The sequence below is a fragment of the Schistocerca serialis genome, chromosome 9, assembly GCF_023864345.2.
Source record: "Schistocerca serialis cubense isolate TAMUIC-IGC-003099 chromosome 9, iqSchSeri2.2, whole genome shotgun sequence".
Classification (NCBI taxonomy): Eukaryota; Metazoa; Arthropoda; class Insecta; order Orthoptera; family Acrididae; genus Schistocerca; species Schistocerca serialis.
The window spans coordinates 429,277,410-429,290,000 of record NC_064646.1 but is presented as its reverse complement, the minus strand read 5'-3'; the positions used below and the strand labels follow the sequence as shown (position 1 = coordinate 429,290,000).

Here is a 12,591-nt window from a genome sequence, read left to right as displayed (position 1 = left end):
GTAAGTAGTACATTTGGTGATTAAAAAAACTGTGTAAGTAGTACTTCATAGTAACACATCATGTAACTGGCAACGCATATGATACTTCTAAATTGCGATTAAAAAATAAAGCATTATAGGAATACAATAATTTGTTACAACGTGACGTTGTGACATTATCTTCGCGTAATCCGCTGGCTTCCACGGTGTGCCATAGTTCTACGTGCGAATTCACTCAATTATACGCCTAGTTTAAATTTTCTGAAATGCTCCATCCTCATTTTGCGAAGATTTGTGATATGAGGATAGTGGTGACACTGGCGGAACATTGGTGTTTCAATTTACCCAGCTTTGAACACAAGTCATTTACTTATCACACAGGGAAACAATATCTTATTCAGGAACAAGTTGACGACTCTCTGACGCCTACCATGCGGAGGCGGTACCGAAGCTGCCGCGAGATGGGAGCATATCCTTTTGACAGACGTCATGTTCCGTGTACCGCATGTCGGGCACCTGAACTCAAGCTGTAAATAAGTATCACAGTTGCTTACCCTTTTTACTACAACCTAGGAATATATCACATGAACTAAAACCCAGAGTATTCAAAACATAAATCTCACCAGTAGAATAATTTGTTATTATTTGCTGATTACTATATGGTCTGTTATCTAGAGAGAACAGACAGAACACACTACACACATCAAAATATCTTAATTACAATATTATGTGTATGTAATTTTGAAAATTTTGTGTTATATTCCAGTGTAATTCTGTTAATGTTTCTTAATAACTAAATTGCTTGCGAGCTTATAGAATAACAGCTTGCTTCGACTGCTTTGTGTGTTAACCTATCACCACACATTCCAGCAGCTTACTGTTAAAGCCTGCCTCTGCTTGTTGCTAATTATAGCTATCATAGTCTAATATATGCTTATATATACACAGTACCGTCTACATTGCCCCTTTATTCTCAAAACTTAGTTTATAGTCTACGGCTGGGAACTCGACACGTCGTTTGAATAGTATCATTCCCTATATACATCACGTAACTGTCATCAAAACTTCATACGTTGTCTGTGTTTGGGGCTAAATATATTGCTTAATTACGTAAAATGAAACATCTTTCACCACCTCACAAGCAGAACTTCATCTAATGGTTGCTACGCGCTTTGCGCTTCTCCAGACTCAGACACATCGAAAATTCAAGAAACGACATTGAGCTACACTGGTTGACTACGTGTGGTATGTTATTTCTTACAAAACGCCAATATTATTGATATAGGTTATTTTTTAACTACAACGACTAACAGTCGCTACGTTTACCTCCATTTTCCTGGCTCTACAATCATCTGTGATTAGTCATGGCTCAGGAATAACAGTGACTGGGTTTTGGTTTGTGTCTTTTCTCCCCTTGCCTTTCATCAGGATCTGATTGTTCTCGCCCAACGGTTTGGCGACGGGAAGGAGATTGGCCGTCAGAATCTCAGTATTCAGTTCTCTCAAACACGGCTGGCGTAGCGTCCCTCATAGGTACCTTGTAATGTTGCTGTGGTATGTTGTGTCTTCCAGCTTGTATCAGCACCCGGTGTACCTGTAGTTCCGATGATGATGCTGTGTGTCACCATACATACCATTTAGTAAAAAGTGATTTGTTTTGTGAAGTCTGGTTCATGTGGTACTGAGTGCTGCTAACATCTCTGAAAAAAGCTGTACATCGTTGACGTTTTGTGTTTAACTATGAGGGTACTGACCGTGCACCTCCTTGTTTCCTTGGTGGCTGGAATGGTGTATTAGTTCTTTAAGTAGTTTGTAGTTCTCAATTATCTTCTTGCTTTCTCCTCTGGATGTCTTTCCATCTTAATATTTTTCACCCGCTTATCAGTCCTTTGGAATCTATGGAGGTCTGCAGAGTTTGACTCCGGAGCTCTAGAGTCTGTCTTGTGGTGTTCTGTGCTGAAGAGAATGTTAGAGTCGTGCATACTACATGGAACTGGGTGTGATATGCGACAGTGTTACGAATTTTACGAGCAAACAGTTTTCTAATTCAGTCACGTTTTAATATCTTTAGTAGGGCGTGATACGATTCAGCAGCATACTGCCACAATCACGTAATAAAAGATTGTACGTTATTCTACTTGATTCATGTGTCGTAAGAGCCATGTTTTTCCTGTAGTTGGAGTGCGAGTGAGATAAGTGGGCAAAATCTCTTTGATTCTGCCTAGGACATTTACTGCATTTACAGCGAGGGTTTTTTTTTTTTTAGCCTTCTCTCCAAATACCACATTTGATTCAACTCTCCACGCAAGCCTATCTTGTGGAAGCGTCTTCATCTGTATGTAACTACCACAACTTACACCCGCTTGAAAACCTGTTTGCTGCAGTCAGTAGTTGGTCTCCCCCTGCAACTGATATCCTCTCTCCCCCATACCCTCCCATTTCTGTTCATTATTAAACTATTTTTTAAGCTTGAGGTCTCAAGACATGTTCTATAAAACTGTCCCGTCTTGTATTCAAGTTGTGTCCTAAAATCTTTATACATTTTCAGCATTTTTGCCCGACACACATTGAGTGAAATAATTTTCATGTTCAGTTAAAGAGAGGTGGAAGAAAAAGATTATTTCTCTTAATATGAGACATATGAAAGTACAGATTGTTGTACAGTAAGTCTCAGAACATTTTCTGGGCAGAAGTAAAGAAAGTTCGTAATACGATAGTGCAATGCCTGTCTTATTATGAAGAACGATGCAGAGTTTTTTCGGAATGCATTCGCGCATCGTTCTTCTTAACAATACAGGCACTGTAGTATCGTATTTATCCGCCGATACCAGGCAGCGAATGTTTCTCCGTGTACGGGAATTACTTAACGTGTGCGAGTGTAGGTTATGATGTGTGAGTCGTGCAGGGTTAGCCAAAGCGGTTAAGGCAATCGCTCGCGTAAAGCAGGAAATTCGGGTTAGAATTCCGGTCTGGCACAAATTTTCATTGTTGTCATTTCATTACACGGCTTATGGTTTCCCGTATTCGCAACTGCGAGTGCATTTCATGTGAACTTTCTCACCATACACTAGTGGCACACTAGACTCAATAAGGACATCGCACTTATGACAAATATAATCAGGTAAAATAACCTACAATCAAACAATGGGCACATGATGATGGCAAGATGCTGGTGAAACGTGTCTTTTCAAGATTAACATTGATATGAAATAGTGACTGAAGCATAAAGAAGCATAAAGCTAGTTGCTCGGCAAGTATGCTGTTTTGTTAGCCCATCGGCTATGGTGACCCCCAAGCTACACCTTTTTACTTTCCACATTTCTTTAGTTTCGTTTCTTTCTCCTTGTATATTCCATTTGCTTTTTCTAAGTGTTCTATGGTGTCTGGTCGTTTCTCTCGTTATGTTGTCCTGTTGGTGAGCGGGTTTCTTAACGCTAATGCCGTCTTTTCCGGTAGCTACCTCCAGAAATCTGCAGCTCATCGCTGATGACTTTTGTTGTTTCTAGAAGCTCCTCGGGAATTGTATGGCAGTTCCCCGTACTTTGGGAGGCTCCATTAGGGAGCGATGCGGTGCCTTCTGGGTGGCCGTTCGCACCGCTCCGGTGTCGTGTTGCGTGCACCAGGTACGTACCAGCTCTGCCTGCCTCCTGGGGGTGTCGGGTCGTTCTCTGGTGCGCAAGCGCTGCCGAGCCACAACGTCATCACCATTTATTATGCAGTGTCTACGAAGATTGATGCTGAGTCTGTTCTACAGACAAGGGGATGGCCTCAAGATACGGCCAACCAGTTCAGTTCATATTAGACAAATCGCTTGCGTGCAACCTGAATTGAAAGACTGAGATATTTTCGCAAAATTCCCCCAACGCTCCAGTGCCATTTTTGAGAAAACTTCTCCTAAAGTTCATAACGCGCAGCCGTCTCAGAATTGATAAGATCGATATGTAATTGAAAACCAATCATTTTGTATCAACATATAGGGAGTCTGCAAAGTCGTATTTTCCAGAAAATCGATGAAAAACGTCTACGATTGCCGCCTATACACCGAAAAGGTAAACACTGTTCAACGAAAGCACTACTAACGTAGCGACCAAGGCATCTGGCTGGGGAGCAGAGTATCTGCGTTCGATTCCCAGCTGCATTCTGCAGTTGCTGTTATTTGTAATTTTTTCTGCATCGAAACTGGTAGAAGTACGAGGGTTAATAAGGTAAGTAAATAATTTAGGAATAGTAACAAAGTAGGTAAATAAATTTCACAAAGAACTCGGATTAGTATGAATTAAAATTTTAAGTCTCATTGTATGAAAACAGTTCCGAGTAAATAAACGTAAACATGGTCCGCAGCAGGCTGCAAAGGTGATTTTCATGTAATCGTGCAATTAGCTGATTTCGACTACTTGTCACCGTCAAGCACTCAACAAAGTTCTTACAACTACATGGTAGTAATTTGTTTGCTGTGACAACAAATTACCAGCTGCAGTCAGTTACTATGTGGTTGTAAGAAATTTGTGCAGTGCTCGACAACGACAAGTGGTTCCACATTAGCTAATTGCACGATTAAACCAAAATCACATTACAACCTACTGCGGACCCTGTTTACGTTTATTAAGCATCTGGAGGCTGTGGATCCCCACAAATACAAAATTTTAATTCCGAGTAAGTTTGCTGTGAAGACGAGCATTCGACGTACGTTATCGATGGAGGAAAAACGCGAATCTTTGTTGCCGTTAGTAGTGTACATAAAGTAACACATTCGTACACATTCCATTACAGCGGCTGGAAAATTGTTGCCTAAAGTTTTCGGGTGCTCGGACAAACCAATGATCATATTGGTCCTAGGGATATAGAAGAGGTAAGTCGCTCAAACTACTCGTTAAAAAATGTTTACTTCAGTTGCTCCAAATCCAAATAGAACGATTCAGTTTGCAAAACACATTTTGATGACATGATTCCTGGGGTGGACAACTAACAACGTCATGAGTTATAGCTTCATTGTGGACGCCGAGGGTCAACCGGCTTCCACTGTAGAAGTAATAACGCCAAACTGCACACCTGTGTCAAACATGTGATTTTATTTTCATCGCCAAATTGAAAAGCATCAGTTCGAAACTTCAAAAAATTACCCAATGGAGCTTGTAGACACGAGTGGTAGCATAAAACGATTCACAGCATAATTCATGGTCAGCTTCCAGCACTGACTTTTCAGGCATTGTTATCGCATATGCCGTATGCGTCAAAATTAATTCCTGAAAAAGAAATATTTTTAAATGTAAACCAAGTTTCTTTTTCTGCAGTACTTCGGTAGGATCGATGAAGCTGCGCGAAGATTGCATTTGGTTGTTGGTGCCGCGAGTATATTTTCTTCAACTGTTTGTAAGACAAGTAGCACCCATCTAGTCGTTCGAAGGAAATGGAGGACATGTAACAGAGTGAGTGAAAGAGACTGTAACCCGAGCAGGAATAAGTTTTCCATTCTTTCCCAATTGAGACGTTCGAGAGCTTAGTTTACCTACCTCGTCATTACTCCTTGATGGTTTCCTTACCTTACTAACCCTCCTATGCCTACCAGTTTCCAAACTGACAATAAAAAAGAACTGTAGAAAGCAACTGTGAATTAAAAACGTTCTCCGCTCCGCAACCAGACGCATTGGTCGATTCACCAGCGGTGGCTTCTTTGAACACCTCTTACTTTAGGAGTACATAAGCGGCAGTCGAAAAAGTTTATTTCCTCGATTTCTAGGAGAATATGCGTTTGCAGATCCCCTGTATATTGACAAAAATGCTTAGCTTTCAATCATCTTTCGATCCCGTCAATTCTAAGATGACTGCGCGTCATGAACTTTAGGAGTACTTTTCTCAAAAATGGAGGTTGTTAAGCCAAAATATCTTAGATCCTTTTATTTTAGGTTGAGCTCAACTCACCAAATGTGAGTGTGTCTGAGGCCCACCCTTTGTGAGGAATTCTAGTTTCTCTCCATCCAGTGACGTAGTCCACGTTCAACTCTGATATCAGGGACACGCCAAACTCTTCGGTTGCCACAGCAGTTATTCGCAAAGCTGAAATCAGTTTTGTCATGGAGCAGTTTCAACACAGGAATATGAGAACAGTTCACAAGCTTCGTCGTTACAGAAACTCTTTTCTCACTGATCCGGCAGAGACTGGTAAGTTCTTTTTGCAACTTTATAAATCTCTGCCTTCATCCACGACAGCAGTAAGCCAAATGCTTGCAGGCCACCTGTCAGACTCCTTATACGGGGAGGGCAAAACGAAACTGGTCCGAGAAATATTTCATGCACTTCACAAGACAAGCAACCCATCTTACACACATACGCATCCAGAGTTGCTGGATGATGTAGGACTAAGGTGCATGAAACATTTTCCAGCTTACATCTATTTTGCCCAATCTACGTATCTGACACAGCAGTGCACATTGCATGACGCGTATTGTGCAGTACGTGCTGTAGGTGGTCATAGTTGAGTTGACAATATGGACACCCGCCAGTAGATTTCGTCGTCAGAAGTACTAAGCTGCTGGGTGCCGTTCCTGCAGTTGCTACTGTTGCTGGCGCGGCTCGTTGACGTCACAGGTAGTAGTCGCTGCCGTGTACGTAGCTGCAAGTTGGCTATTTCTCTTTGCTGAAGACGTATTTCAGTGGAGAGGACCCTGTACTGACTGCACTGGCTGTTTCCGTTTGTGGAAGAGGTGGACCCAGTACTGCGTTCCGGTAAGTAGCTCTTCTCCAACTGCTGCGCTGCCTTCATGCATTAACAGTTACCAAAACAACCTCTGCAATATTGCATATGATATGCCACCCTCTACAGCGACGCTTCTTTTAACCTCTGAAAACCAGTGTTAAATACAACTTGACACAGTTTGAACACTGAATATCTGGTAATATGCACCCTTTGTCTCTAGTCGCCGAATCAGCTTCTGATTCTGATTGCCAAGAGAGCGCTATAATTAATAAACAGCCCGACTGAAGCAACATAGGTGCCCATAATATTCATTAATCAGTCAAAGATATCAGATCTGTTTTCAGCAAGTGTTAATACGCGAACGGGTATTTTACTGCATGCTTAATGCTCGTAAGCTTCTTATCAACCGAGATACTGTAACAGCTATGGACTTTTAGCCCTGCAATGATTTTTAATGCCATTCTCAAACCTCTCAAATGATTCGTACAGTTGTATGACGTTCATTTATGTGTGCGTCTGTGGTATCCCCAAAAGTCTGTGGGGACGTAATTCGGCTCACACAGTCACGTATTTAATAGCCCCTCAATCTTTGTCAAAATCGATTACATCAGCCGCTGGAAACTATTCAATACAGCGTCATGCAAGAGACACGAAACTTAATTTATATCAATGTAATGTTCACATCTGACTGTACTGATACACAAACTCCAGACAAAAGCTGTAAGTAATAGATACATGAAAAGCGGGAAATGTTAAGATCGAGACTTCATATACAATTGTACTGCGCGTTTCTTGCTTTTACGCAGAAAAGCAGGTGAACCTGGGCTGTGTCATTATTCTTCATAATTAAGATATTTCTCATCTGTTCTTACAAAATACTTCCTCTTAATATTTAACAGTGTAAGGCGCTACAGTTCGGAACCGCGCGGCCGCTACGGTCGCAGGTTCGAATCCTGCCTCGGGCATGGATGTGTGTGATGTCCTTACGCTAGTTCTAAGTTAAGTAGTTCTAAGTTCTAGGGGACTGATGACCTTAGAAGTTAAGTCCCATAGTGCTCAGAGCCATTTGAACCATTTTTAACAGTGTCATATGCACTTATTCCGCATTTGACGGGTCTTAAACTCATTGGAGTACTCAGTTTTTAATTTTTATTTTTTTAAAGGTCCGTTCATGTATTTTTAACCGTGATTATTCTCTCTGTGTTTTGATTTAAATAGGACTAAAGATACAAAATAAAACTTACATACGTTAGTAGTAACAGTAAATTCTGAAATAAAAACACAGTTTAATCTAGGACACTTACATTATGCAATTACGAGTGGCGTTTGGTTGCAACTCGTGAATAAAATAATGTAGCATTAATGGCGGTGTCGCAAAATGCGTCCGACCAGAACAAGACCTAGAAAACAAAAGGTGCCTCTCAATCATCTGACGATCAAAAATCTTCAAATATTTCCAGCGGCTGCATACAATATTTATACTGCCGTGGGCTATATCTATGGCTCAAGTTATTTCTTAATTTTATTGCTTATAATTACGTTTACTGCTAAGAAAAGCTCAGCATGCAAATGTGCCTTTAAAAGTTCCATAAAAAAGGGTCGAGCACCGACCTACCTGATTACTGTCGTCTGTCGCATAACGTGTCCTGATATCATGAACCGTTCATGAAATATTAGGTGTGCCCCACTTTACGTTGGACCTACTGTATAGTGTTCATTAGATGTTAATGTCTCAGCTAAAATAACTGAACTCTAGAGATGCTAGAGCAAAAACTAAACAAACTACAGTAACTTTTCGTCTGCTTGCTTTTTTCACAAATGATTTTGAACAGCAACAGCAAGAAAAGCGGTTCTGAAGAAGAGAAATTTGTTAACACCGAAAAATAATTTGAATGTTAGGAAGTCTGGTTGGAGTGGTTGGTTGGAGTGCAGCCTTGTACGGATATGAAACGTGGACAAGAACAGAATAGAAGCTTCCGAAATATGGTGATACAGAAAAATGCTGAAGATTTTATGGGTGTATCACTAATAAAGAGATCGTGAATTGATTTAGAGAAAAAACGAAATCTGTGTGACATCATATCTAAAGTAGGGGATCACTTAATAGAACACATTCTGAGGCATCGAGGTATCGTCAATTTGGTAATGAACGAATGTGTATGGGATAAAAATTTTAGAGGGAGATCAAAGTTTGAATGCAACAAGCACGTTCAAATGACTGAAACCTGCAGTAGTTATGCAGAGATAAAGAGGCTAGCATAGGATAGATTCAGGAGGAAAGCTGCATCAAATCAGTCTTAGGACTGAATACCGCAGTAGCTACTCCTTAATGTGTTTCGGCTAACGTCATCATCAGAATCACAATTAGAGGAGATAGACACTCAGTATTTAGTCGGGTTCCAGTGCACAAGAGTACCATTGATTCGGTATAAAGCTTGTTTATATTTGCAGCGAAACTTTTCTTAAAGGTAAAGGTGAAATGTTAAGGTCAAGACTTCCAGTATAGTTCTGCTGCGTTTCCGCGTGCGTTCGTGGCGCGGTTCTACGAGGGAGAGTTGGAAAATAAGTTTCCCCTGTCTACTGTTGGCAGAGTTCTGTGATACGGGCGGAAGACGACACGGCAGGTGAACGCGCAGGTGCAAGACGCCGGTACACCACTGGGTAGAGATCGACCGCGATCAAGCAGATGGCGCTGTCGCAGTGACTGCGCAAAGCAGAGGCCAACCGCTCAGTCTTTTCCTGGAGCTATGGAGAGAAGGTGCGTTTTGGGGTCGTGGTCGAAGGCGGAAGTGAGAGCTGTTATCCGCTATGAATGGGCACATGGAGTATCAGGCATAGAAATTCATAACCGCCTTGTTGAGGTGTGTGGGTCAGGTGTGATGTCAAGGCAAATGGTGTGGAAATACACTCCTGGAAATGGAAAAAAGAACACATTGACACCGGTGTGTCAGACCCACCATACTTGCTCCGGACACTGCGAGAGGGCTGTACAAGCAGTGATCACACGCACGGCACAGCGGACACACCAGGAACCGCGGTGTTGGCCGTCGAATGGCGCTAGCTGAGCAGCATTTGTGCACCGCCGCCGTCAGTGTCAGCCAGTTTGCCGTGGCATACGGAGCTCCATCGCAGTCTTTAACACTGGTAGCGTGCCGCGACAGCGTGGACGTGAACCGTATGTGCAGTTGACGGACTTTGAGCGAGGGCGTATAGTGGGCATGCGGGAGGCCGGGTGGACGTACCGCCGAATTGCTCAACACGTGGGGCGTGAGGTCTCCACAGTACATCGATGTTGTCGCCAGCGGTTGGCGGAAGGTGCACGTGCCCGTCGACCTGGGACCGGACCGCAGCGACGCACGGATGCACGCCAAGACCGTAGGATCCTACGCAGTGCCGTAAGGACCGCACCGCCATTTCCCAGCAAATTAGGGACACTGTTGCTCCTGGGGTATCGGCGAGGACCGTTCGCAACCGTCTCCATGAAGCTGGGCTACGGTCCCGCACACCGTTAGGCCGTCTTCCGCTCACGCCCCAACATCGTGCAGCCCGCCTCCAGTGGTGTCGCGACAGGCGTGAATGGAGGGACGAATGGAGACGTGTCGTCTACAGCGATGAGAGTCGCTTCTGCCTTGGTGCCAATGATGGTCGTATGCGTGTTTGGCGCCGTGCAGGTGAGCGCCACAATCAGAACTGCATACGACCGAGGCACACAGGGCCAACACCCGGCATCATGGTGTGGGGAGCGATCTCCTACACTGGCCGTACACCACTGGTGATCGTCGAGGGGACACTGAATAGTGCACGGTACATCCAAACCGTCATCGAACCCATCGTTCTACCATTCCTAGACCGGCAAGGGAACTTGCTGTTCCAACAGGACAATGCACGTCCGCATGTATCCCGTGCCACCCAACGTGCTCTAGAAGGTGTAAGTCAACTACCCTGGCCAGCAAGATCTCCGGATCTGTCCCCCATTGAGCATGTTTGGGACTGGATGAAGCGTCGTCTCACGCGGTCTGCACGTCCAGCACGAACGCTGGTCCAACTGAGGCGCCAGGTGGAAATGGCATGGCAAGCCGTTCCACAGGACTACATCCAGCATCTCTACGATCGTCTCCATGGGACAATAGCAGCCTGCATTGTTGCGAAAGGTGGATATACACTGTACTAGTGCCGACATTGTGCATGCTCTGTTGCCTGTGTCTATGTGCCTGTGGTTCTGTCAGTGTGATCATGTGATGTATCTGACCCCAGGAATGTGTCAATAAAGTTTCCCCTTCCTGGGACAATGAATTCACGGTGTTCTTATTTCAATTTCCAGGAGTGTAGTACCAGCAATTCAGTGACGGACGTCAGCAAGTGCAGGACATACCGAGACCTGGACGGACGCGCACGTCCACTACAGATGCAAATGTCAGGAAGGTGGATGACTTCATTAAAGCGAACCGGCGTATCACCATCGATGGAGTAGTGGCAGAACTTGGAATCAAGCATGAGCGGGCTCACAAGATCATCCACGACATTCTTCGATACAGGAAGGTGACAGCACGATGGATGCCACGCAAACTGACCCCGACACACATGGAACAACGCATGGCGTTCAGCCTGGAACAGCTTGTGCGTTGCCATGAATCTGGCAATGACCTGTTTCGGATTGTGACGAGGGATGAAACGTGGGTCCACCATTACACACCCGAATCGAAGGCCGCATCCATCGAGTGGAAACTTTCATCATCACCTGTCCGAAAGAAGTTCAAAAGCACTCCGTCTGCAGATAAAGTGCTTCTCTGTTGTGCCACTCTGTCGAAATTGAAAGAGGTGATCCGGAAAAAGCGGCCTGGTCTTCTCAGATCTGGCGTTCTGCTGTTGGATGACAATGCGAGACCACACACGGTGACTGCAACGCAAAACCATATTGCAACTCTTGGTTTGGAGCGCCTACACCATCCGCCTTACAGTCCGGATCTCGCACCAAGTGACGTCCATCTGTTTCCTGCTTTGAAGAAGACTCTCGGCGGAAGGCGCTTTGGCAGCAATGCTGACGTCAAACAAGCCATTCAACCCTTCTTCCGTATGTAACGCCCTGATTTTTTCCTGGAAGGCCTTTTGAAGCTTTTAAAGCGGTATGACAAATGTCTCAATGTACTTGGAACTTATGTAGAAAAATCGAGATATGTATTATCTTTAATGTCTCATTCTCTTTTTATTTCCTTTCACACACAACTCTGGCCACAGTCGACTGGGGAAACTTAATTTCCAACTCCCCCTCGTACATTAGAAGCCGACGAAATACGATGCATCGATGTCCTTTTAATATGATTCTGATGATAGCTTACGATCAAATTCGTTGCGGTATGTTGTTTATAAAATAAAAAGTGATGAGGACAAAACTGTCTTAATTGTTGCTTCAGTAACATCAGATCCACGTAATTATTTTATAAGCCACAAATATATTTGAAAAAAAAAGAATGACGTCTTTATGTCAGGTAAGTTACAGAAACAAGTTTTGCTTTGCTTCGTGAGCCCCTTGTGCGAAATTTCGGCCAGTGAATTTTAGCCACAACGAGTGCTGTTTCTCTCCGTGACTGTATCTTTAAAATGTAATGCTGAATAAACTCCGCTACCACACACAGGTGAAGGCTGTTTACTTAAAACTTACCTGGTTTCTGGCTTACGCCTATCTTTAGGTGGCTCCATTCAGTTTTGTCTTTACACGTGCATTCTTCATGTTCACTGTTTAAATAAAAGGTAAATTATCTGATTGTGAATACGGAGACGTAGTAAAAGCTTTAGAAGCAGCAAAGCGATGAAAGTAAAACACAAAAATGCACTTAAATATAGAGTACCCAAATGGAAATTGCATATTTGTCTCCAAAATAATCATTTGATCCATCATATTCCGATTTGCGCAAATTAAT

The 12,591-nt window shown here is 43.4% G+C and overlaps 1 protein-coding gene across 4 annotated transcripts in view; it reads left to right on the top strand.

The window, feature by feature from the left end:
* The window catches only part of LOC126418883 (calmodulin-like), a 220,461-nt gene that overhangs the window by 25,612 nt on the left and 182,258 nt on the right, over positions 1–12,591 (top strand). For 2 of the 4 annotated variants that reach the window (XM_050085887.1, XM_050085886.1), the window contains exon 2: positions 3,486–3,602. The exons of the other annotated variants lie outside the window; for them this stretch is intronic. In XM_050085887.1, the coding sequence (XP_049941844.1) occupies positions 3,486–3,602 (117 nt within the window). The remainder of the gene's footprint in view (positions 1–3,485; positions 3,603–12,591) is intronic. 4 annotated transcript variants of the gene reach the window in all.